Source organism: Camponotus floridanus, unplaced genomic scaffold, assembly GCF_003227725.1.
Source record: "Camponotus floridanus strain SB8 unplaced genomic scaffold, Cflo_v7.5 scaffold19, whole genome shotgun sequence".
In the NCBI taxonomy this organism is placed as follows: Eukaryota; Metazoa; Arthropoda; class Insecta; order Hymenoptera; family Formicidae; genus Camponotus; species Camponotus floridanus.
The window spans coordinates 2,304,947-2,332,387 of record NW_020229314.1 but is presented as its reverse complement, the minus strand read 5'-3'; the positions used below and the strand labels follow the sequence as shown (position 1 = coordinate 2,332,387).

At 30.5% G+C, this 27,441-nt stretch overlaps 5 protein-coding genes across 10 annotated transcripts in view; 2 read left to right on the top strand and 3 right to left on the bottom strand.

Moving 5' to 3' along the window:
• Positions 1 to 958: 958 nt before the first annotated feature.
• On the bottom strand, positions 959 to 3,295 carry LOC105248111 (UBX domain-containing protein 6). The gene is made up of 6 exons (XM_011252719.3): positions 3,104 to 3,295; positions 2,799 to 2,979; positions 2,549 to 2,698; positions 2,039 to 2,444; positions 1,584 to 1,879; positions 959 to 1,509 (listed from the first exon to the last, which is right to left on the bottom strand). The coding sequence occupies exons 2-6, from the start codon at positions 2,873 to 2,875 to the stop codon at positions 1,122 to 1,124; spliced, it is 1,317 nt and encodes a 438-aa protein (XP_011251021.1). The 5' UTR covers positions 2,876 to 2,979; positions 3,104 to 3,295; the 3' UTR covers positions 959 to 1,121.
• A 748-nt stretch (positions 3,296 to 4,043) lies between these two features.
• On the top strand, positions 4,044 to 10,142 carry LOC105248120 (protein real-time). 3 transcript variants are annotated; one of them, XM_011252740.3, is made up of 16 exons: positions 4,044 to 4,350; positions 4,682 to 4,831; positions 5,079 to 5,210; positions 5,364 to 5,492; positions 5,607 to 5,710; positions 6,004 to 6,083; positions 6,167 to 6,469; positions 6,610 to 6,698; positions 6,774 to 6,911; positions 7,029 to 7,149; positions 7,243 to 7,367; positions 7,792 to 7,863; positions 8,630 to 8,876; positions 9,002 to 9,117; positions 9,453 to 9,622; positions 9,718 to 9,827. In XM_011252740.3, the coding sequence occupies exons 1-15, from the start codon at positions 4,288 to 4,290 to the stop codon at positions 9,615 to 9,617; spliced, it is 2,034 nt and encodes a 677-aa protein (XP_011251042.1). In that variant the 5' UTR covers positions 4,044 to 4,287; the 3' UTR covers positions 9,618 to 9,622; positions 9,718 to 9,827. The 3 variants fall into 3 exon arrangements, with proteins under 3 accessions (XP_011251042.1, XP_011251034.1, XP_011251050.1); XM_011252732.3 differs by having other exon boundaries at positions 4,046 to 4,350; positions 9,453 to 9,595; positions 9,718 to 10,142; XM_011252748.3 differs by lacking the exon at positions 7,792 to 7,863 and having other exon boundaries at positions 4,047 to 4,350; positions 9,453 to 9,595; positions 9,718 to 10,142.
• Positions 10,143 to 12,708: 2,566 nt separating this feature from the next.
• On the bottom strand, positions 12,709 to 14,921 carry LOC105248139 (uncharacterized protein C45G9.7). Its single transcript, XM_011252758.3, has 3 exons — positions 14,569 to 14,921; positions 14,198 to 14,326; positions 12,709 to 14,104 (listed from the first exon to the last, which is right to left on the bottom strand). The coding sequence occupies exons 1-3, from the start codon at positions 14,623 to 14,625 to the stop codon at positions 13,916 to 13,918; spliced, it is 375 nt and encodes a 124-aa protein (XP_011251060.1). The 5' UTR covers positions 14,626 to 14,921; the 3' UTR covers positions 12,709 to 13,915.
• Positions 14,922 to 16,603: 1,682 nt separating this feature from the next.
• LOC105248146 (ribosome-releasing factor 2, mitochondrial) lies at positions 16,604 to 19,436 on the top strand. 2 transcript variants are annotated; one of them, XM_011252780.2, is made up of 5 exons: positions 16,604 to 16,842; positions 16,925 to 17,110; positions 17,174 to 18,693; positions 19,007 to 19,153; positions 19,243 to 19,436. In XM_011252780.2, exons 1-5 carry the CDS (start codon positions 16,689 to 16,691, stop codon positions 19,402 to 19,404), a joined length of 2,169 nt encoding a protein of 722 aa, XP_011251082.1. In that variant the 5' UTR covers positions 16,604 to 16,688; the 3' UTR covers positions 19,405 to 19,436. The 2 variants fall into 2 exon arrangements, with proteins under 2 accessions (XP_011251082.1, XP_011251075.1); XM_011252773.2 differs by having other exon boundaries at positions 16,925 to 18,693.
• Positions 19,437 to 20,021: 585 nt separating this feature from the next.
• The window catches only part of LOC105248157 (transcription factor kayak), a 33,316-nt gene continuing 25,896 nt past the window's right edge, over positions 20,022 to 27,441 (bottom strand). For all 3 annotated transcript variants that reach the window (XM_011252801.3, XM_011252792.3, XM_011252806.3), the window contains exons 2-3: positions 21,811 to 22,242; positions 20,022 to 21,655 (exon numbers count right to left, since the gene is read on the bottom strand). In XM_011252801.3, coding sequence (XP_011251103.1) covers positions 21,083 to 21,655; positions 21,811 to 22,242 — 1,005 coding nt within the window. In that variant the 3' untranslated portion in view covers positions 20,022 to 21,082. The remainder of the gene's footprint in view (positions 21,656 to 21,810; positions 22,243 to 27,441) is intronic.

Sequence of the window (27,441 nt, the reverse complement as noted above, 5' to 3'; positions counted from 1 at the left end):
GGGTCAACTCGTAAAATCGCGTGCGAATCGACCAACTCGATCGCTAAACTTACGCGTTTCATTAGCCATGCATGTTTTATATATATTTTCAAGTATTTTCTATCGCCAAACAAATATATTAATCATTACTGACTTGCTTGCCCAATATAAAAACAATGTCAATTTTTTTCTCTATGAATCGTACACCCAAGTATACATATATACATATATCCATGTATTTTTTGTACGCAACATTACTGTCACGATACCGTTATAAGAAAAAGAGAGATTATCATTCCACGCCTAAATACTTTTGAGGGCGGTAGAGGTGATGTTCAAACTGGTTTTAAGTAATTGCCGAGGGACATAAAACTGTCTGTGGTTTAGCATGGCTGTACGAACAACCGGTTTCCCCGAAAACAGAACAACACTTCAGTATCATGTATTTAAAGGCGCGCTAAAATGTGGATGGAATATTAGCGTGATGTAAAAGAAAAAAATATAACAAATATAAGATTTTAAACATAAAATCTGATATTTAATACACAAACGGTACGCACATAATCTTGTTTGCTCCAGAGATAAGAATCAATATATATATACTTATCACCTGTACTTTTTGTTTTTTAATAAATGAATAATAATATAGTAAGTCTATTTCAAATGAGAAAATAAACCTATTGCAAGAAAATATATAGAATTAAATATTATTAGTACTTATTTATATATATGTTAATAATGTTTTAAAACATACATTATATATACTAAAATTGTATAATAAAATAAAATGATTTTTTACATTTTATTTACATATAATAGATAAATTTTTAAATAATGTAATATATACGATGATGTAAATTTATTTGCATTAAAGCTCTAATAAATGTACTTTAACAAATTTTAATATACATGGAGTTTTAATATAAATAATTTTAATATAAATAATAATATATAATAAGTTGAGATATTTATGTAATATCAGAAAAATTTTCTAAAAACTGGAATAGTCACAAAACTATGTGTGATTATGACAATATAATCATATTTCCATTATTATTTGTCAAAACGCTATTGTGAAAATTTATGTTTAAAAAATGCGTTTTTAATTAATTTGTTATCTGCATCAGAATATAGTATTATTTTCAAACAGCTTGTATATAAGACAGTACATCTTCCCTCAAATATCCCTTAGGCATATTTTCCTTATCAGTAATATTCCATGAGAATTCCAATATAGCTGTGGGAATTAATCGTAATTCTAAAAGTGTCTTATCATAGCATTCTTCTATTAGCTTAATTCCGTCTGGTGTCACCAAAGAAAAGAACACTTTATCGTCAATTAAATTTTCATCAACAAATTCGATTACATTCTGGAATTTCTCATGTACAGAAAAGGTACCTTGTAATATTATTCCATCTGGAAATTTAATACGAAGTACGGCAAATTTATATCTTCTAAGTACGCGTTGCTCATCCTTTTCTCTCATAGCCTTTGTTCTTAGCATTTGATTTCTTTCTACAGCTTCCGATCTGATAATAATTCATTTAATTATATTACATTGATATTTTTTTATTTTATCATATCAAAAGCATGTGTAACTTACCGCAATTGTTGTTCTCTTTTTAGTTCTTCTGGAGTTATAGTGAAAAAACTAGGTGGCAATTCATTTTTCATGCGAGCTTGGCTAGGCATTAATACTTGTAGATTCCTATCCAATTCAATAGGAATAGATTCTGCAGATTTCAATGCTTCATCTAATATTATAAGGTTTTCAATATTACAATTATTAGGATTCCATACTAAGAAATCTTCTTCGTTATCATTATGTAACAACTTCTTTTGCTCAAAACCAGCTGCTTTTAAGAAATCTAATGCTCCTTCAATAGGCAAAACTTTTTCCTGAAAATGTGCATTTACATATTTATAGATGTATGTATATACATACAGACAAATATTTAAATATAAAAGCTATTTTATATTAATTTATTAATATTTATATTAATTTATAAATCTATAAATTATTTATATCAAATTAACTAAAAGAATGTAATATATTACTTGGAATATTCTATTACACATCCTGATTTTCCAATATTTCTCAACATCAGGATTGTTAATGATATTATCTAAATATTTGCCAAGTGTTTCTACACAGCTTTCAATTTTTTCTTTCCCTGTATTGCAATTCTGAATAATCAAACATGCTGTTAATCCTGCTTCTTCTCCTTTTACTTGCTCGTATAAAAATTCTCTAATTTTCTTTTTCCACTCATCTCGAAGCAATACTTCATCGGATAAATATGGACAACGAAAGAATACATCAGTAACTGCAAAAATGGAAGGATCTTCAACTCTGTCTTTTTTCTCTTTCAATGATGTATTTTCTGTCTGTTGTAAATTTTGCTGTGCTTTTCTTTCTAATTCCAATTCACGTTTAACACGTGCTTGAATAGCAGCATACGACCTGTAAATAGAGTTATTATCTTTAATACAGTCTTTATCTTATTGCCTTTAATAGTTTATCTTTAATAGAGCAAAAATTTCATTAAACTTATTAATATTACATACGTATTAAATCTTGGTTTATCATTTTTTTTTGCTTCTAATCTTGCTAAGGCAGCTTGACCTGCTATTTTAGCTTCTGCGGTAGGTTCCGCTCTCTTAATTGGTTCTTTAGATTCGCTCGCAGTACATATGGTGCTAGTAGAATCTGTCAATCTATGTACAAAAAAAATCATAATGTATAATTGTATAATTTATTGTTAAATATGTTATCAATAAATCTTGCTTCGGAAATTTATAATATAATTGCAATTACTTGTATCCCTTTCCTGCTTTCATAAACTTTGCACTTGTCTTCTTTTTTTGGAAAAAAGACTTGATTTTATCAGCCATATTTATCAGATATTAAATTGTTGCTGCAATTTATATAAATAAAATATAATAATCAAATATCCAATATATTATTCAATTGATTGTATTACAATCTTCAGCTGCACCTAAAATAATATCTTATCATTATTTTGACCTTTAAATGCCATTACTTTTTTACGTCAATCTTTATAATTATTATCACAGACAAAAAAAAATTGAAAAGATAAGATATTATTCAGACGATCTTACCTGCTTTCATAAATTGCTCCGTAATTCTAGTGCCGTAAATATGCCAAGCAACGAAGATTAATGCCACCGTGCTCAGGAATGTCAACAGGAAGACTTTGAGCAGCTGAAGCTGAAAATCGTCGAACGCTAATAACGCTATTAGTTCGTGAAAAAATTCTCGTAGCTTCGACGACGTATCATCATCGAAGATGACGATATCGTTGGAATTAAAGGTTAGCCCAAAAGTCGACGAAAGAAACGATAACAGGTTGTGCACGCATTTATTGATCGTCTCCGGCAAATAATTCGTCCAAGGACACGAATCCTCACATGCGCTGCTCATCACATGAGGGAGAGATTCTCAATATGCAAATTATCACTTGTAACTCGAGATTATCGAGCGATTCCGCGAAATTTGTGAAAAATCAAATTTATGGGAGACACTATGCAAGTTTTCCCACAGTCAATACACCGATACATCGACAGTCGAGAACCTAAAAATTACAACAAATTCCTACTTGATGGGTTTTGGAACGCGCGAAAATCGAGAAATCATTTCGCTACATGTAAAAAATATTACATATAAGTAAAAATATTACATAGTGTATCAGAATAAACTATAAATATATCAATGATTCTTCAATACTAGCACCCCGTCTGTCAAATATATATTTATATATATTTTTATATATATTTTTACATGTTGACATTCGACATTTTTGCGCGTTCCGAAATTAATGGAAAGAGGGACGTTTTAGTCGTGGGGTATAAATAGACAAGATGTATCGTATTGCGCAGTATTTTATGATAGGATACTTTCCTATTTACGCATGATGCGCATGAAGTGACAGAAAATGTATAGTTCATGTCACGCATATTATACATTTTCTGTCATATTATACATCTTCATGCGCATCATGGGTGAATCGGAAGGTGACCATAGTTACGGCACCCAAGTCACAAGACGGCACTGACAGCGGCCGTTTGACATTTACGCCCGCGAGCTTCTACCCTACCCGTTTCCGCTGAACAGCGACAGTGCTCTCTATACCATAATCGGAGAGTGTTCCGTCTGCTTCCGTCGACTAATTGATTAGCTGTAATGGCTATAGTGTATATATGGTGATCGAATTATATTATAAGTCAATACATAATCACAGTGCAAATTCGAGATACGCGAAGGCGCGTAAAGAAAATAAACAAATATGGTTCAACAATATCAGTCGCCTGTACGAGTTTACAAGCATCCGTTCGCTCTTGTCATGATGGTATGTTTGTTATGTATTACACAACCTTCGAACTTGGCCGTCATAAAATATTTACTGACCACTCCGTGTTTCTATATCCTTCACGGCACACATGTGCATATCCCAGATAATCCAATAAACCGATCCAATAGTCGAATCAGGTGAATACCTATATTAAATCACATATAAAAAAGCGTGATAATCTTATAAATATCATTTTTTTTTTCTAATTTAAGTCTAAACATGCAAGTCATTTTATTGCTCTCATTTTTTTCTCATGAAATGGATCACTTATCATATTATCATTATATAACGTGCAAAGCAAACAAAAATGCATTTTATCTGTTTACAGGCATACGAGCGTAGATTTCCAACATGTCCACAGATACCAGTTTTTGTCGGATGTGAAATTATGTTAGATGAAGAAAGCGAGGACGGTGCTGTTAGAACTACAGAAAGACGATGTAAATTAAATGTCGATGCACCTTATATCTTAAAAAAGGTTTGTCCATATGTTGATCTCATATTTATTATGATATTCAGTTTATCATTTAATTATTCTAAAAATTTATTATTTTTATTATTATTATTACTATTAACAAATACTGTATTAGATTTAAAATACTTGGAATTTCTAGTTTTATTTGATTTTGAAGATTTTGTACATTAGTAGCTATAAAATTAAAAATTATTTCATTAAAATAGTTTTTATGCATCAGGAAATAATGATCAATATATCGTTATTTCAGATAATTGGTGTAGATTTTGTATACTTCATTCAAAGGAATGTTTTAGATAGACGCAATAATGTTTTAGAAATAGAAGCATACAACGAAAGTTTTGCCACTAGAGTAACAGTTATTGAAAAATGTAGATATTTTGTAAGTATTAGAAATAGATTTATTCGTGTATACACACACATATATATTTTATAAAATTTACTTTTTTATATGTTAGAAGTATTGTATTGTGTATTTTATAACTTTATATAAAAAATAATTAGATTATTTCTAATTTTGTTTCTCTCTTGTTAGATTCATCCTGAAAATTCAGAATGGACTTGTTTTGAACAAACAGCAAGTTTAGATATTAAAAATTTTTTTGGTTTTGAAAACTCAATGGAAAAATTAGCAATGAAGCAATATGCTCAAAATATTGCTAAGGTAATGCACATTTATAACACTTTCTATTATACAGATGACAGATATAATGATTATAATACAGTAACAGTATATCAATTTTATTATCATATAAAATGTAATTATATATAATTAAAGGGTAAAGAAATTATCGAATACTTCATAAATGAAATGAAAGAAGAAGGCATTACTTATGTTCCTCCTTGGAAAGATCCACAAGAAGGATCTTCTGAAGAAGAAAAGTAAGTATATCTCTGTAATTAAATTATATTATAAATGCATTAGAGTCTATATATTTCTTGGTTGCATAAATTTCACATTGCTTATAAGGAAGCATCATCATGGATGAGCACTTCAGATATCAAGAGCACAAGTATCGTCTGTGTAAAAAAATAATATTCAGAATCTTTCTAATTGTAACGTCTTGCAATTTTAATTCCAGCAGTAAACATTTAACACATTTTACCTAAATTCATACTAACAATTTATATTGAGCAATTATTTTCGGTCTGCAATGGTTAATTTTTTTATGTAGGAAAAATGTGGTCGAAAATAATGAGTTATATAGTGACAAAGAGTTATGTAATGTCGACAGTAAACTACCCAGCAACAGAGGTATGCATATTATCTTCTTTAATACATATTTTGGTAAATAATAGATGTAATAATTTATTTTTATTTTCTTCAATTCTTTTCAGAAATGCAACTATCTTCGGATTATATAGAGAGATATTTAGGAAAATTAGATATGATGCAGGAAAGCAAATTAGTGCAACTTAGACATAGTATAGAGGAACTGAGGGGAAGCTCGGTACCAGGTTATGCAACGCTCCTACGGTTTCTGAGGGCTACTGAATTTTCGGTTGAAAAAGCTAGAGAAATGTTAACACAGTCTTTACATTGGAGAAAAAAGCATCAAATCGATAAACTCCTCGATGAATATGAAACGCCACAAGTAGTTAAAGATTACTTTCCTGGTGGCTGGCATCACTTTGATAAAGGTAATTGCTCAATAAAAAAAAAACTGTTACAAATGTCATACATTGATTTATGCTGTAAAAAATATAATGCCAATATATGTAATATATAAAATGATGTATAATATACCATTTTTTGTAATTATATATCCTTTGATATATAGATGAACGACCTTTATATATTTTAAGACTGGGTCAAATGGATGTCAAAGGTCTACTTAAATCGATTGGGGAAGATGAATTGTTATTACTAGTAAGTTATATTTGAAAAATATTTTAAAAAATCGTTCGAAGTGATAGTTAAGAGTTTGATTTTATTTTTCTGCAGGCGTTACATATCTGTGAAGAAGGTTTACACTTGATGGAAGAAGCTACTACTGTTTGGGGACATCCAGTTTTGCAATGGACTTTGTTGATAGATTTGGAAGGTTTAAATATGCGACATTTATGGAGACCTGGCATAAAAGTATGAATATTTCAATATGAAACAAATATAATTTATAACTAGAATATTAATTTGTATAATTTATATAATTTTATAAATAATTATATATTGGTAAAGTATAATAATTTAAATTCGCAGGCATTATTAAGAATAATAGAAATAGTCGAGGCAAATTATCCAGAGACAATGGGAAGAGTTTTAATCATACGTGCTCCCAGATGCTTTCCTATTTTATGGACACTTATCAGTACATTTATTAGTAAGATTTTATAATTATTATAACTTAAATTGTATAAACTAATTATTACAAATACTTTTCTACTAATTATATATATATATATCAAAATTGTAGACGAAAATACTAGGAAAAAGTTTATCTTTTATTGTGGTTCAGACTATCAGGAACAGGGTTCTGGAGGTCTTAGTGAATACATTAATCAAGAATTTATTCCTGAATTTCTTGGTGGTTCTTCAGAGGTAAGACTACAATAATATCAACAAAAATTAAGATATATAAACAATATATTTATTATTGATGCAATATTTACAATTACAAATATTGTATATATTATTAAACTCCACATATCAATAATTAAAAATATATTGTTAATATATCATTATTATACTTTATTATATAATAATGAAATGCTTTTATGGCAATATAAATGTCATAAAAATATAAGTTAATAAGTTCCAATATAATTTATGCACTGTATAAACAAAATATAGTGCAATATATACTATAATACATAATTAAATTAACACCAGATTATTATAACACTCTTAAATTTAATATTTATTTTATAAAAGAATTTCAACATTCTCTCTTTTTAAAAGATATACAATAGTGCCGTTTTTTAAATATTCATGCTAGAGTAATATATTGCATGTTAAATACTAGGAAATGAATATATGCGAAGTCTATAGTATGGTACCTCGAAGATTTTACATTTTCGACACAACTGCAAACAGCGTAAGAAAATGATACAAAATTTATGTTGAATATGTTGTAGAAGTTGTTCTCTGCAGCTAACTGGCTTTAATGGGATAAAAATGTGACGTTCTTATTTGTGACGTCTATATTTATTATAAATACACATTATAAATGCACATTATTATATTTTGATAACAAAGAAGCATTGGTCGAAAAATTGTTAAATGTAATATTAGCAGTTGCTAGATACATTGTCTGTGTCACATCTGTATATTCCTTTATCTTTCTATCATATATCATCTATATCTCATTGTGAGACCAAACTATATATAAATCCATTCTACATCAGAAACCAGACTGTATATCAATCATCTACTGTCTTTATAATTTTTTTTATTTTTTATTTATTTCTATAATATATATAGAAATATTTCAAAAGTAATCCATTGAGACATTATTTATGTGTATCATTAAATATAATCAGAAATTCATGTAATGCACGCAAATTCAAGCACTAATTAAAGAAGTATAGAACAACACCAGGCACATGAAAAGTGAAATAATTCTGCGTGCTAGCTAATTAAATTTCAGAATATTTTAAACAGTTTTCCAAGTATATAATTAATAAATGACATAGATAGATCTAAACTTTAAGTTTTTAATCACAAAATATTTGAAATTTGATTAGCTATTAATTATATGAAAATTTTAAATATCTGATAAATTTATATGTATATATCCCATAACAAAGATATAATATAAACTATAAGTTTATCTAATTTTTTTATTTCTATTGAAATGTCAGACATACATAATGGAAGGTGGGGTGGTCCCGAAAAATTTATACAAAGTAGACTTGGAGGGTACCTCTGGTGAACATGAACATAGCTTATACCACTCCATCAGTTTGAGCCGTGGCCAAACACATCGTGTGTTCATAGAATCAGATGATCCAGGTGCTGTTTTGACATGGGATTTTGATGTAATGCGGCATAATGTTATATTCACAGTACTTCACAAGTCAAGAAATAGCGAAAATGGTGCTGTTGCAGGTAAAATATTAGAAACAAATTTATGAAATCACATATATCACACATAAGTAACATTTTTAAACAACTCAAAGTAGAGACATGACGTACATATTACAGTGCTAAGAGACCTTCGATTATTTTTGTAGAAATCTCAGAACTTGCAATAAGTGGTGATCATGAAGTCATTGTTGCAAAAGAATTGAAAGATAATTATGTTAAAGTCGAGCCTAGTATAGTTTGTCATGATGGTGAAAGCATCCAAGTATGTATTCTCTTACATAATTTATGTATTGATATTTAATATAAGAAAGTATATAGCTCCATACATGTGTGAAATAGCTGAAAATATCACAAAAACACAAACAATATATTTTTGTTATGGTTTTAATTTTTTTGTACTAATTTAATTAAAATAATCTAAATTATATAATTGTTTCTTGTATAATAGTACAAACACACAGATATATTTATATATCATAGAATATATTTTACATTTTTATCTTTTTGTGATTTACCTAAATACCTTTGTAAATGATTCTATAGTATAGTATTTCTCTAGTATTTCTATAATTTATAAAATTATTAATCTTTGTACAGGGAACGCATATCATGCAAGATACAGGTATTTACATACTACAGTGGCATAATCAAGAAGACCAAGCCGAATTTCTTCCATCTATTAGTTCTCATAAGGCTCAACTTATGTATTTTTATGAAACATTGCCATCTGCACATTACAGGTGCATAAAATATTTGAAATAGAAAATGTAAAAAAATATATATATATAATGTATATAATACATATTTTTCATTTATTAGAACAACATTTTTTATATTGACATTTTTATTGATTTCTTTTTAGGGGTTCAATGATGAGTTTGCAGTCTGCTATAAGTGGAAGATCAGAGGCTAGTTCATCATTATCTAGATGAAAAGCGATGGAAGTGAATGCTGAATTGCAAGAGACATGAAATCATTTTAGTTTTAATGTGTTAATAATATATCCCATAGAACAATGTTGATACAAACTTCTGTGCTGGGATGTTATAAAAATGCGAATGTTTCATTTGTGTTTAAGGAAGCTAAAAAATACAATTTAAATTTCAATTAATCTGATATTTTAATCTGATATTTTAATTTTCTTTGACGCAATTGCTTATATATATACATCACCAATTCAACTCTGAAGCCTAAAATACTCACGTTGACAATTACAAAGCCAATGACAAATTATAGTTGTTGAACAGTAATACAATATATAATAATGTTATCTACTTAAACTTTATTTTCATATAAAAATGAAATATAGAGAAAATTTAGTCAAAATAAGATCTTGTACATTTTATATAGATCATGTTGTAATGATTATATAGATCATGTTGTAAAGATTAAAAATACCGTTGCAAGAGCACATTATAATTTCCAGCTCTGAAGTAGACGGTAATACAAATTGTGCAATTGCATTGTGATTTAATATTAATTTATATAAACATACACATACATTTATATATAAAGACGGGTAACGAAAAATGTTCTTCCCTCATAAGATTACATTTTACTCAAATTATTCAAGAAATATGTATAAAAAAAAGTAATGTTATACTATATTAAAAAACATTCCATTGATCTGGATGATAGAACATATATTTAAATTATTTTTGACATATTTCCACGAGTCTTTTAATGTAGTGTCCAAGAAGATTAATAAGTTGTAGGATTTTATTATTTAATATAGTATACAATAAGATTAATAAATTGTAGGATTACAACATAAATTAATATATCGAGTATATTAATTTATTATTAATATATCGAGTATATTAATTTATTATTAATATATGTTTAGATCAAATTAAATACACTAACTGCGTTATTAACTATCTAAAAATTAATGGAAACATGTAATACGTTTTTAGTAATTTATAATGTGCCAATAAATATTAAAATTAATGAATACTTTTAATACAATGGAGTGAATTAACGAAATTAAACAAAAAATTAATTGTGAGAAATTATAATATATTAATACAGAATATTCATTGAATATGAATAAAGTTTTAGCAGCAAAATATTTTAATATGTTATTGTTAATTTTTAGATAGTTTACAAAAATCATTAATTGTATGCATAATATATGTATAAATTATTTAATAATAGAATAATATTAATATAGGTTGCGTTCGCTTTGTACGCGCTGTGAGCATCATTCTGTCTTTATTCCACATCGAATATCAAACGAAGATAGAGCGATGCTTTCAGCGCTAAAATCGTCAAAACGAACGCAGCCAAAGTGTAATTAGTTAAATTAATTCTAAAAAATGCAGAATGAAAAATACTCAGAGAAAAATATATATTGTATAATAAATATAGTCAATTAGAATGAATAATATACAAACAGAGAAAATGTGTTGAAGGAATATATTCATACTTTCGATAAAAAACAATCTATAAAAATACACACAGAGAAAACTTTTATAAAAAATTATCTTATCAGCAAGATATAATATGTAAAATTATAAGTTTTATTTAAATTATATTTATAATTAATTATATATCAGTAAACAAATATCAGTAAACAAATTCTTCCCATGTATTCTTAACAGATTCCGTCTTGATGACTAATTGCAAAGAGTCTAGTTAAAGAAACAAAATGTATTTTTCAAATGAAGATTTTTAGAATGAACAAAAAAGTAGATGTGTTTTTTCTAGACTAGCATGACGTAACAATAATATGATAAGTTATATTTGTTAAATAGTTAATTAAAAATGTAAAATTTACTAGTTATTCATCACAAGAATCTACAAAAATTGCTGTTTTAGAATGTAGTTGTAACTAGTATGTATGAAGAGTGTATGTAGTATATTATTACAGCAAGAAATAGATATGTAAATTTATTATTTGAATAATAAAAGATATTTATAAAACTTATTACTATTCTATAATGCAATATGCATCTTGTGACTGGAAATTAAAGATATTTACTTGAATCGAAAACTAATCACATTATAAATACTATTGATCCAATATATCAATTACTACTATAACAGAGTTAGTAGTTGTTATTTCTATTATCATCATATATTGAAGCTAATGAAGTTTAAATAGATTTATCCAATTATCATTGAACATATACAAAAAGATTTGTTTCCAAGTTTTAACATTTATAAATAGTAATTATATTTCTTGAATAATCTCCTTAGATTAGGATAAATAAAATAACAAGAAAAATGGTTTTAACAATTTCTTTGGTTTTCATAACATTGTATTCTACAATTCGTACATATATATTCAAATGGATACGTACATATATAGATATATGTACATACATCATATATACATACACACACACATATATACACACACATGTATGTATGTATGTATGTGTGTATGTGTGTGTACATATATATGTATGTACATATGTATACGCTTTACAACTGTACATTTTATACGTCCATCCATCATACATATAATATATATATATATATAAAACGTTTTGACATTTTATAAGACTGTGTAATAATAATGTTCCCAAAGCTATGTACTTTATATATCATGCAGGAACTTTCAATTCTTTATAATATTTTTTAAAATCCATCTTAAAAAGAGAGATAAAATATAAAATTATTTTCAACTTTTCATAAATTTCGTATCAAAAATTACAAAATACATAAAAATTCGTCCTTTGGATAAAAACAAAGAGACGAAGTACAAAAGATGTTTGGTATTTTTGTTTATACATATAATATTACGTTATTTCGCAACATGATTATTTGCTATTTAAACAATGTTAAAAATGCAATATAAATGTATAATAATCTCTTTTTCATATAAAATAAAAAAAAAATAAAATGAATATATAATTTCTATCACTTCTCAACATATTCAGACATTTCATAATAATTGAGATTGTTGAGTAGGTAAAAATTTTGTTTCTAATTGGTAGAGATTTGTTGATATTCAATGATACAACATTAAATGGATAACTGTATTAAGCAAACAGCTTGGAATGTTTTACCCCACATTAATTTTAGATATACAAGTTAAGAGGAGTAAATTAATTTATCACAATAATGTTTTATAATATGGACAAGAAAAATAAAATAATATGTCTGAATTGTTCTAAGATTTTTCTAAGAAATATCATACTTTAGAAGGAAGAGCAAATAACTCTTATAGTATAAATATTTGGAAAGTTTTGGAATTCTCCTAAGTATCTTTTTCTCTACACAAATATCAATTCTCTTTGCTGAACTTAAAGAATATATAGTTATAAAAGTGGATATTATGTACCTATTATGTATATCTTTGACTATAAAAATTATAGAATGACTATATTTAAATTTAATGACTAAAGTGCATCAAGAATGAATAAATATAACATATGTAGAATATGTTATATATAAATCCTTGGCAGTACTCTTTTATGAGAAAAAGTCAATAATTCATGTTTCTGTAGTCAAAGATATATATAACTTAATGCAATTTTATTATACTTTGGCATTTCTCTTTTCAAACATTTTTTATAAGGATATAATTGATTTTTTCTTATCTAGCATTCCTTTGATCTAATTTTTACTTCTATTCTAACTCAATTATTTTCTTCTAAAATAAAATTCTCTTTCTTTCGCCGTTTTTCTCAAAACATTTGTCTTATGAATAAAAGTAAGTAAAAGACAAAGCGCACAACATTATATATATGTGCTGTTAGAATTAAAATGGAAATTGAAGAAAAATACAGGAATAGAGGAAATATTCGATCTCGATAATTCTAAATTAGAAGAAATTGATTGAGTTAACAATATTAACTAACAATATCAAGTTAGTATGACTTCTTATCTCAGTTCTAAAATAAACAGAAAAACTTTAACTTTTTTAGTTACATGTGTCTTAGCTACATTTAACAATAACTTCACAATGAATTAAATCAAGATTTTTCTAAAATATATTTTCTACTATATTATTTGGCAGAAAAGATAGATTGGATAGGCAAACACCTTTTTAAAGTTAAGACTATTAAAAAATAAATATTGATAGATAAAAATCTCTTTTGGCAATATTTTTAAGTACTGGTGACACCTTTACGAGCTACTAAAAGATTTAACACTGGATGCTTTCTTATATAAGAAACTGCTTTCTTATGAGTTACCATTGTGAAGTCATATCCATTGCACTGTAAAATTTTATCATGCATCCTAAGACCGCTTTTTGCAGCTGGTGATCCTTCGTGTACTTCTGTTACATATATACCCTGAGAAGAAAAACAAATTAGTATCAAGTTTTTATATTCTCTCAAATCCAAATTGTATCTAAGCAATTTATTTTAAATCATGTAATATCTTACATTGTCTGTATAACCCTGTGGACTTTTTGTGAAATCTTGATCGATCCCACCACCAATTTTAAAACCACATTTCATTACTTCTTCGCCATTTTCATTAATTTCTGTTTCTTTATGTAACGTGATTGGTATCTGAAATTAATTAACAAATATATATTATGCAATAAACAATAATGATAAAAGCATTACTATTTGAAGAATGCTGCCTATTAAACTGTATATTTAAAAGAAATAATATCCCCCTTAATAGCTCGGGTACCTTAGGTTCGCTAAGCCCATACTCATTACAGTGAGCTCCTGACTTGGCTCCTGAGGTATCCTTAATAAGATGTTTATGTCAGGATAATACATCTACAGAATTTAAGGATACATACGCTTAGGCACTCCATTGCAGTACCCGGCTGATGTTGAAAGGCCATTTTCGCGCACATAATAAGGACCTTGGGCCTACTACGCTTTTTCCTTTTAACAAATCTTTCCGGTGATTCACGTGCGACCGATCGTTCACGCCAATAATGCACGAATAATGATAAATTTTCGATAGGCGTTTTGATTTGCGAGTATAAAATATTCAAACGGACAAAAAAATTTGGCGCTCGCGCAAATGTTTTAATCCAAGAATATTGGGGTAAAAAACAAAGTTTTTTATAAATTTCGGAGCGCGAACAGATGATCGCTAACTGGACTTTCTGAATAAGCTTACACGACGCTTGACAGACATGCGCGTTATCAAGGTAAACGCATATCAGAGAGAAGACTGAAAGATGTCATGGCCTGTTTTTAGGTGATCCCTGAAAGCGATACTCCCTCTATGGACATTGAAATAAATTGATAATAAATAAATTATTCAATCACGAAAGATACTGTAATGTTCAAAGATGAAATAAATATTTTTCTATATTCATTGCCATATTTATATTATATATTTTTATTTACAAAACACAAAATCCCTGCTGTGGAATAAAAATATTTTTAACCGTATTTCTATAAATCTTAATTAGCAGTAAACTGATCTTTGATATTTATTAATCATTTTTTTAATTATTTAAAATTTAATTATTAATACATATATAGAATTTGTCAAATTAATCACTGATTCTTCTAAAGTTTTTATAATTAAGATTCGAAAAATATAGATATTGTAAAATATTTTAAATGTTTCTTCCTTTATATAAAATATAAAGAATTCATATGTTCCATTTTAATAGCCAACATTATTTATATATTTTTATTATAATTTTTATACCAGCATAATATTTTTATGCTTAATACTTTATATATAATACAATATTACAATATCGTATAATACAATATCGCGCTTTTCCGAAATCAAATTCTATAATATTTAATATAATTATGCTATAATTTTGCATTTTAAAAGATTGACTTATAGTGAGCTAAATAAATAAATAAATAAATGATGTTGACAAGAAAACGAAGACAAATAAATAAATAAATAATATTGTGAAAAGAGAAAACATACTAATATTTTTATATAATAAATTATTATTAATTAAATTATTTATATTTTTATTTATATCATTTATATTATCAGAGAGATATATATGTTACCCTCTGAGAACATTCGTGGACATTGGCTTTGGGAGCTTTCCAGCAACGACACAAAGCGACACAGAATATCATTCTATCTTTGTTGTTTACTGATATTGAAAGAAGATAGAATGATACGCTGTGTCGCTCTGTGTCGTTGCTGGAAAGCTCCCGTTGTAGTTCATGTTCACGTTTTTAATGTCAGAGGGAGTACCGCCTCCAGGGATCATCTAAGGCCGAGTCTACAATAGGTAATTTAAGCCTTAAGCCTTAAGAGATTGACCAATCACAGTCAAGTATGAAGAGAATACTCGATCGTGATTGGTCATTTTCTTAAAGCTTAGGGTTAAATTATACTATTGTAGATTAGGACTTATCCTATAGAAAATCACCATAGAATTAGAAAGAGATGTGTGTATTTTTGAGTGACTCTCTGTCTCTTTTATGTTTTTTAAATAAAAAGCACTACATGTTATTTAAATAAAAGGTATCTTACAAAGCTGAAAAAAATGTGATGCTTTCTTTTGATTATCTAATAAATGCAATAATTCTAAATTTAACACATGTATTTTTTGGATTCGAATAATATATAAGTGCTTTTAGGTTACAATATTATTAAATGTATTATATTTGTGTATAATTTTTCTTTTAAATAATAATATTATTTAAAATTAATAAAATTAACAAAAGACGATTTTTAAATACACATTTGCTTTTTGAAAACAGCAATTGTTTATATAGAATAAAATTTAATTTATACTATTAAAAATTTTTTCCCAACAAGTAAAATATAAAGAAAATAATATAAAGAATAAAATATAAAGAGAACAGAACTTGAAAACAAAAAGATATTGAACCTTAAAAAATGATTATGTTCAAATAGGGACAGAGAGAAAGTAATTTATAAAATATTGTAAATTCTGTGAGTGCAAGCATTAAGAAAATGTTAAAGAATAATTTATTAAGGACATCGTGGTGTAAACTACGCACTCGGTACATGCACAAAAATGCATCTATTTCAAAAGAAGAGCTTAAAGATAAAGAATGTAATGTTGCAAAAATACGAAACATTGGCATATTGGCGCACATTGATGCTGGTTAATATTTCCATTATGCTATTATAAACAAAATTTATTTGATTTGTTTAAATATATGATTATATATTTTTTCTTTTTTTAGGAAAAACTACTACAACCGAAAGGATGTTGTTTTATTCTGGTCTTATCAGAAATATGGGAGAAGTACATCATGGCAATACAGTAACTGATTACATGGAGCAAGAGCGCCAGCGTGGGATAACCATCACTTCAGCTGCTGTTACATTTAATTGGAAAGATTATCGGTTTAATTTGATAGATACTCCAGGTCATATTGATTTTACCATGGAGGTTGAACAAACTTTGCAAATATTAGATGGTGCAATTATAGTTCTAGATGGTTCTGCTGGTGTGGAAGCCCAGACCCTAACAGTTTCCAGACAAGCAGACAGGTACAATATTCCTCGCATAATCTATATTAACAAAATGGATAGAGCAGATGCTGACTTTGACATGAGTTTACAGTCTATTGAATCCAAATTAAACATAGAAACACTACCTATTCAAATTCCCATGAAGGAAGCAGGGGTCTTAAAAGGTATCATAGATGTAATAACTATGGAAAAGTTAACATTTGATGAGAAACATCAAGGTATCAATCTAATAAAAACAAAAATAACCGAAAACGATAAAAGACTATGGGACATAGTCAGTGAAAAGCGACGAATATTGACTGATAGATTATCAGGCTTGGATGATAAACTAGCTGATATCATTATAGAACAAGAATCTTTGGAAAATGTGCAATCGCAAATATTAGTCGATTCGTTACGCAGAATCACCATAAGTAAGAAAGGTGTGCCTGTAATATTGGGGAGTTCCTACAAGAATATAGGAGTACAGCCTCTAATGGATAGCGTCATTTTATATCTGCCGTCGCCGGCAAATATAAAACATTTAAATCCATATAAATATTTCGACAACAATCTAGCAGCCAGAGTCTTCAAAATTGTTCATGATAAGCAGAGAGGTCCGATCACCTTCTTCAGAATCTATTCCGGCAGTATGAAGAAGGGCCAGAAGCTGTATAATATGACGCGCGAACAAAGCGAACAGTGTACTCGTCTATACATCGCCTGCGCCGATGATTATGAAGAAGTGGCCGAAGTAAGGCTTGGCAATATCGCGGCTGTAGGTGGATTAAAGAGCACTATCACAGGCGACCTGGTGACAACGAGCATGTCCATTGGCAGTCGCGCTAAAAACACTATGCTAAAGGAAAATTTAAACCGACCGGACTACGTGAACAATTTCTTCGCATCTGGAGCGAACCTACTTGATCCTGTCTTTTTCTGTTCTATAGAACCACCTTCTTTGTCAGCGCAGTCTGCCTTAGAGACTGCACTTGAGGAATTGCAGAGAGAGGATCCTAGTCTGCGCGTAAGAAATGATCCAGAAACGGAACAAATCGTTCTCGCGGGAATGGGAGAATTGCATATAGAGATCATTAAAGAGAGAATCAAGAAAGAGTATAAAATCGACGTAGATTTAGGTCCTTTGCAAATCGCCTATAAAGAAACGATTCAGGACGCCGTTAAAGATACGCTAATTATGGAACACAGGATAGGCCAGACAAGTCACCAAGTTAATATCACTATGTCCTTGACTCCCAATTACGAAGGAAACAAGAAGTTGCTTCTAGATAGATCTCCTGAAAACGCATCAAATATTAATAGCATTCATCCGCGAGTATTAAATGCAATAAAAAATGGAGTTGATTCTGCCTTGTTGCACGGCACCAAGTTAAGTTGTCCGGTAATTAATGTTGGCGTCAAGTTGCACCGGCTAGAGATAGGACGCAATACTTCGGACACCATAGTTTCCGCCGCTGCTTCGCAATGTATTCGAAAGGTCAGGGTCTATATTTAAAATTATATATATAAATTAATTCTAATGTTTAATTAAATTAATTCTATTATTGTTTGATATTATCTCAAACTTCTATTCGATTACTTTTAGAAAATAATACAATATATTTGTCTAACGAATTCAATCATAGTATATGAAAATTGAAATTGATACAGATACAGACATAAATAACATAAATATGGAAAAAACTAAATCTTCATAAACTTGTCAACACAGATAAACAAAGATCAAACATTCTTAATTATCTATATATCTTTTGAAGATATTTAAATAATATATTTTTATATATATATAGTTGCTCCAAAGTGGAAATAGTATGTTACTGGAACCTATCATGCAATTGGAAATCGTTGCGTCAGAGGAATATTTCCCGAGTATCAATGCTGATCTCGCTCGTAGACGAGCAGAAATACAGCAAATCGACATGCGTGGCAATAATAAGGTGAATATAATTCTTTGCCTCTTGTTCCTAACAAAATATAATTGTTTAAATTACTAGATATCAAGGTATTCATATTTTACATTTTATAGGTGATCAAAACTCTTACACCATTATCTGAATTATTAGGATATTCAACAACATTGAGAATCATCACATCGGGTACCGCTACATTTTCAATGGAATTTAGTCATTATCAGCCAATGATCGCCGTTGTCGAGGACAAAACAATTGAGAAACTTAAAGGATTTTAAAATATGTAATTACAAGAAATAATGAAAAAATATTACATATAATACAATTTCATTTCGTTTTATTCAATCTAATCAAAATATATTGCAACATTATCATTGGTGCGTTACAATCTCCATATACAATTCTCAATCGCGACCACTAAGTATGATGGGAATCTGTCAATCAAATTTCATTAATCAGCTGGAGTAGTCATTCACTAACTGTATTTAAATTATTATATATCATATAATTATGTATAACATATATATATATATATATATATATATATATATATATAAATTATATATTATATTATACATATTATTTATATATATTAATATAATAAATATATATACATATATATTAATATAATAGATATATATATATATATATATATATATATATATATATAATATAATTAAATTAAATATTGTATAGTTATTATTACAACTTCCATACATCACTAGTAGTCGCGCATAATATATTAATATTGCTTAAGATCATGCAAAAATGTCATATATCGTAAAATATATGTATGTATATATATTATATCATATGGAGGGATTAAATGTTATAATGTGAGATTGACTGGAAAAACCGACAGTCGCGTATAAAAACTTATTCATATCAACGCGGATAGCACAAAAGCGAGACAGTAATCGTTCATTTTATATATACCAGTTTACAAAATATCAGCTTATAAATGTTGGACAAAATATAGGAATTCTCGCATTCATCTAATTTTATTCTCGCTCTATTAACTATACCTTTGAATTATGCGAACTGTGTTATTGATCAATATTAAGCGCTCAATTCGAAGAGCTCTTACGATTCCTTAATGTATTTAGAGGTTTTGAGCTAAAAACTTTTTTTTTTCTTACAATCTAAATTTCTATTCTCAGTACAGAATCATAGTATAAAATTTCATTCATTTTTTGTTGAATTGCTTACAAAATGACAAATCTTTATATCATATATATATATATATATATATATATGTATATGTATATATATATATTCCTAATGTATTATTTTAAACATTAAATATATCACTTGTATGCAGATGGCAAATCTGCGATCATTTTCTTTAGGGCGCAAATATCTGGCGCTCTTTCTTTTCAGATTATCTTATTTTTCTACAATTTATCTTCACAGGAAATAATTATCTCATCATAGATCAATACAAAGTTTCAAATTGGCTCGTCTATTGGCCTGTCATCGCATGGATAAAATACTGAGACTGCATATGCCCAGGATCATTAAAATCTAAATGTAATAAATTTTTTTTCTTTTCTATCAAAGATCAATGCACTCGCAGAGTATCATACGAAAATAATCGCTGTCTCAATGACAAAATTTTTTTTTACTTTATTTCTTTTTCCAAGAACAAATTTATATTTTTATATATATATTTTTTTACAAGAACAAATGCGTATTTTTTACAAATTTCATAAAATTATAAGCGCTGACAAATTGTCACAATAAAATGCTTTGAAAACTGCATTTTCTAACAAGCAAAATCATGTGAAAGTGTTTTTGAGAGCGATGAAAAATTTCGTTGTAAAGAGCACGCGCATACACTTTTACTTTTCTTTTTGTTTTCTAAAAAAATTAAACTTTTTTCGCGTCATGGTACTTCCATTCTCATTCGGGATCGTTCTCCTCGTTCGATCCATGGTTCGCTATATCATCGTGGCGTCACAAGCTCACGAGTTTCGGTGGATTCGCATCCGGGGAGCTGAGATCCACGGCTGACAGATTGTTCCTCTGTTGCGTCGAGCACGATGGTATCAGAGGCGTCGAGACCGGTGTGAGACCGGTGCCACCCTCCATAAGGGATTCAAAGTTAAATGGTATACCGCTGGTCGGAGTGGTAATCGGCATACCAGCCACGTCCAATGACGGCTTCATAAAGGACGGTGTTTCCACCGTTTTAAAAGCAAGCGTATCCGGTCTCTCTTTGGGTTCGGCAAACATCGTCAAAGAATTCAGTCTGTTGTTATTATCCAACCCGACCGGCAGTGAATTAGGTCTGTTCGGTCTCGTTGCTGCCACTGTCGTGTCGCTCTTGACGGGTTCGGCGAAGTGATTCTCAGCCGGAAGCTCAGGCTTTATCACGGGTTTCACATCTAGCGGGGACGAAGAGCGCAGTGAATGACGGCAGACAGCTCTGTGTGTTTCTAAGATATATTCCAATTCTTCCTTGACCTGATTCAGATGTTCTATTTCATCCTGCAAGCTTTGCTTTTTCTGTTCCAAACCCTCGGTCTCCTGCAAAACCAATATTCTTGTTATTTTCACCAACGAAACACTCGTGCTATTTTGACAACTGGAGATCCATAATTTGTGAAGCGATATTTCTCGCTAAGAACGAGACGAAATATTGCAACTATCGTGCGCACTTGTGTTTATAGATGAACACTTACTTCAAGTAGGGCATTGGTATGATCCATTCTTCGCTTGCGGCATCTCGCCGCTGCCATCTTGTTCCTTTCGCGCCGGATCTGTCGCCTCTCCTCTTCCTCGGGGGTCATCCCGACCGTTCTGTTGGGCTTTCTACCGCCCATATTGCGCTTAACTAGCTGTTGCTGCTGCGGCTGCGTTTGTTGCTGGCTCTCGATAAGAGTGGTCGTCGTCGGTGCCGGAAGATGTGCCGCCGTCGTGTTTTGCGTCTGTGCCGGGGTCGGCTGTGACGGTTCGACCAGCGGTGGCACGAAGCCGGCCTCGCGACCGTGCGTCGTCGCCGACTCGCTCGTCAGCTCCAAGAACGTCTGCTCGATGCTGCGGAGGGTGGTCGGCGTCAACGTCGGCGTCGTTCTGGTCGGTACACCGCTATGCAATCCGTCTAAAGATACCAACTGTAACATAGAGATAACAAAGGTGTTGATTGAAGAGAATATCTAAAATCTTTCTTTATAAACACGTTTATCTGTGTAATAAATGAAACAAACAAGAGAACCTGATTTTATACTAAAACTGCAATAATGAGATTATTAAGATTAATTATAAAATTTATTTTTATACAAACAAAATGACGAAATTGTGAATTATTTATACATAAAACTTGAGAGAGAATTCTATATCTAAAAATAGAGAAGAAGTGTTTGTCTATAAAATCTAATAAAATTAATTAAAAAAAGAGAGAATCTGGTTTTATATTAAAATTATTCCAATAATGACATTTAATAACATCGATTATAAAATCCAGTTCTATCTTTATGCGTTTAGATCAAAAACAAAATAATAAAGCGAATTGTTTGCATAAATATCGGCAAAAAAATTGATAGAGAATTGAGGAAATTTCCTTTGTCTAAGAAGAGAAGATGACGAGCTTTCATAGAAATATGATTTTCCGATGAAGTGATTTTGTGTTTGCAAAAAAGAACCTGCTACTAACATAGGAGAGGCATCGTTATCTTCCACTTTCCAAGCCGATATCAGCCAGTTAATCTGGCCAAGATGCCGATAAAAATATCCATGATCCAATAGCCGATAACGTATCATCGCGCCGCAGTCACAGATAAATCGTTAGAGTTACGATTCCACGGACGTGTATCATTATTGAAATCATGACAAGGTATCGCGATTAATTCGCGTAAATTTTCGCGCGTCTTTTCCTCGTTGTTTCTCGCCTTAGGCGGCAATTTACAGACGCAAAGCGCGGTAAACACGTGCGTCGACGTTACGTAATGCTGTATAATTCGCTTCGAATTAAAAGCGCCGTTTCTACGCGGCACAAATTACGCTGCGATAAAGGAGGAAAAAATTTGCGGTCAACCGAATGCGATTTCATTGCGAGAGGAAGAAGGAGAGAAGCGGACCGCTCGAGTCGGTCTTCGGTTACGACGATATTTAACGAGCATCTCGAATCTCAGCTCACGTAGCGACAGTCTCACCATTATCGCACCGTCCAATCGCCAGTCGGGGACGTAATCTATACGCGTTGCGCGTTTCCCAGAAAGCACAAAAGGACGCAGAAAGGAGAGGACAAGTCGCGTCCTTCGCTCTCTCTCTCTCTCTTTCGCAGCGAGACGCGCCGCGCGGCTCGCTATCATTTCTAAAATTACAAATCGCCATCCCTGCCGTTAACGAAGGCCTCCGACGTCTCGGCCTCCCGGCGATGAAGAATGTCGGGGTTGCACGACTCAATCTGTACCATATAACGTAATGTCGAGAGAGAAAGAGACAGATGGACGATTCATCGAATACGATGAAAAAGGCCAGAATCAGTTTTTTTTTTTTAATTTTCAAAGAGACTGAAAATAAAGAAAAAGATTATATATTTTCCTATTTTTCAATACCTAGTCGATCAAGAATACGAGCAATATTTTCTTACTGAAATTTAATCAAAATTGATTGAATTTGATCAATTTTCTATTTTATTCGAGCCAAATTCCAAACTATTAATTTTCACCGAAATTTGTAAACAACTTGAAAATAAAGCAATATAAAACCGGCCACGCTGACAGAAAGAGACTGTTCTCGCGATGTGTACGTGCGCGCGCGTCGTGTGTGCGGTATCGATTAATGCATCTCTCATTCGGCGAAGATCAGACACCGCGACGAAGGAAAATACCGTAGGCAAATGGGCGCTTTAAGTGTCATCGCTAAAATTACTTATGTTAGCGTAGCTCCGAACGGCCGATTTCGGCCACCCACCGACCGGCCACGCTGCTCTCACCCATCACGAACCATCGCGCGGGAACTCGAGGAATGTCCGGAGCGTTAAACTTAGGCGTTACCGAATCATGTCCGTGCGCGTAGCAGCGTCACGGCCACTGGAATTTCTCGCCGTCCCGTGCGAGAAAATGCCGAAGGTGATCTTGGGAATTATGGAAATTGCGCGACGATTGATCGATCGAGATTGTTTCTCGAATTTAATAGCCGAAGGATATCTCTTCGTTTGTCAGATTGTGTCTTATTGACATTTCGCGTAATGATATGGGTATTATAAACTTGTAAGATTCTTTAGAAAGGTGTACCGCGACAGTATGTATATATTCTATCAATTGTATAACTATAGGTTTATTGGAATTATATCATAATTATTATTATAATTATTAATAATTATAATATTAATAATTAATATTATAATTATAATGATATATAATTCCAATAAACCTATAGTTATACGAGAAAAATATAATTGTAATTATAATTGTAATTATAATATTAATAATTAATATTATAATTACAATTATATATTTTTAATAAAGATCAAAGTCGTTCGATTCTGTTTCTCGCGATATACTTAATATTAATGATATGATTATATCAATAATCAATCGTTGTCTTACATCGAAAAGTCATTAATCATTTTTTTTATTGTCCCACTAGCCAACTTTTTCAGATCTCGACCAAACTACAAAATTTAATTTATTGCGATATTTTTTTTACGCGAGCATCTTATGATTTGACGCAATAGAAAATTTACAACAATCACAGAAATGGATTATATCGACAAAGATTACAAGTTATTACAAGAAGACAAATCTTGAGAAAATTTCGAAAGCAAATATGCTTATCGTTGGACACTGTTTGCTTTCCCTAATCACCGAAAATGAAATAAATATCATGTGAGAAAGGTGTGGTATTGAACATGTGTCGATAGGATGATCGTAATTTTTGACGTGTGACAGAAGAAAAAATAGAAGGTTTTGCACTCTCTTTACTTTTTTCTAAATAAAAAATAAATTTAGTAAAAATACAATTTTAGAGAAGAAACAATTAATGAAGACATCTTTTAATGTAGAAAAAAAGAGAAAGAGAGGAAGGAAAGGAAAGAAAAAGAGAAAAATCTTTCCATTTTTATGATTGTCGTTGAACTGACAGTTTCTAGCATTCTCAGTGATCCTCTTCACATTATCTTGTATTATTCATCATGGAATTATTTCGCTCGAATAAGTCATATGCGCATAAATTACACGTGTGGACAAATCTTCTCTTAAACTTAAACGCACGTGAATCATTGTTGTACTACACGCGAAGAGTCCCTTTCGACAAGTTTATTATTTCAATATGTGATTTAAAGGCAGTAAGGTAAGAATTTCTTTTTTAAAATCTCTACATATTAAACATATCAAAATCTAAAAAATCCCGTTAGTAATAAAATTTCGAACAAATTTAAAAATCTTTCTACGAATAAAAATTACAAATAAATGTCACTTGAATAATATTTTTATTAATGAAATGTATATTAATTTGGAGAAGCTATTATATCTCAAAATATATTAAAATCTAGAAAAATATCACATCTGATGAAAATTCCTTTTAAGGCAGAGTCAGCTTCAAGTTATAGAATACTATATCCATGCAAATTTACATCCGACAAGCTGATCGAGCCGTCGCTATCATCAGCAAATTAAAAAAAATAATAATAATGAAAATAATTAAAAAATGAAAGAAAAAAACTTGTACACTCATTTCACGCGAAACGAAGAGAATTTCGCGAATCGCTATCTAAATCGCGCTTTAATAGAATTTTCTCTTCTGCGACGGAGCGAGACGTCGCGCTTTTTTTTCGCAAAGCTAGTTGGCTCGCACACGCGTCTTCCGTTGTGCGATACTCTTGCTCGCTCGTTCCTTCGTTTTCCTCCTCCGCGGAGCGTTGCACACACACACACACACACACACACACACACGCACACGTGTATGCTGGACACGTACGGCGCACGCGGTCCGCGATTCTATAAATAAATGCGTATTCGCTGGTTCTCTCTCTAATCTGCCCTGAGAGCGCGCGTTGCGAGTCTACGAACAAAGGGCGATATCAGCCACCAGAAAGTCGTTGCGAAACGCGCATCCAGATAATGGGCCTTGCTCGATTTGCTCCGAAACGCGGGGGGAAACGCGCGAAAGCGAGAACCGCCGCCGATGTAATTCTATACCACGGAAAATAGATCCATAGAAAATAGAGCGTCGCTTCCAGACCGAGAACTAATTGCGCGATCGATATCATGCGATTTTATCGCGTCCGAGATTTTTTTGATAAAACAATCTCTTACGATTCCCTTTTTTTATTAAATATCAATTTTAATTATATGTGTACTTAATAAATTATTAAATATTCAGCATGAATATATGTAATATTATTAAATATTCAGCATGGATATATGTAATATTATTAAATATTCAGCATGAATATATGTATAAATACATCGTCCATCCTATTATCTTTGTTCTGCAGAATTTAAATGTAAAATATAATTTTATATACATATAGTCGAAAAAGTGAAATAAAATCTTAGAATTTATTACTGTTATAATTTGTAACCATGCCAACGTCGGATTAATTGGCGATATTTTAGAAGAATTTTAGTTAGAAATGTCCTGTCGTGCAGATTAATGGCCTTCACGTGTGTAGATCTAATAATAATTGAAAACGTTTTGCAATTTTATCAAGTCCTTAACATATTTCCAGATAGATATTCTTGAGAAAATTAATAACTTGGATCGCATTTCGTCCATCTCAAATATCGTCGAGTTTCATTAAAGAGCAAAATTTAAAAAACTAAAACAACGTAATGATTTCTCAATTCAAATCACAATATACGTGAACATTTAATAATTTTGGGAAAAATTAATAGTACTAAATATAGTTTCATTTTTTACACGATTCAGATTACAACAATATCAAAGTGATCATCTGACAGTTTATGGAGAAGAGAGAAAACCCAGATACAAATAATTAAATTCGCCCCAAAATCGATCGGATTCGACGTTCATATTATTCCTCCCAAACTATCGCTATCAAATAGTCGCGTAAACGATACGCTTGCGATAGTTTCACCGAGGCGGGTGGAACTTCCAACGATATTGCACAATATTGCACAATTCCCCGCTCCTTCGCATCGCAATCATCATCCCGCATAAGCCGAACTTGGCCGAATGCGCTCCGAAACGGGCTTTCTCTCCTGCAAATACGCAGAAATCGCGCCAATAGATTCGGATTCGCCGGTAGGTTTGTTTAGTTGCGATTAGGCGACTCAAGACTGAATACGATGACGGTTCGTCTTGTCCGAAGACAGCCCTACCGCGACCCGCCGCCGAAATTAATC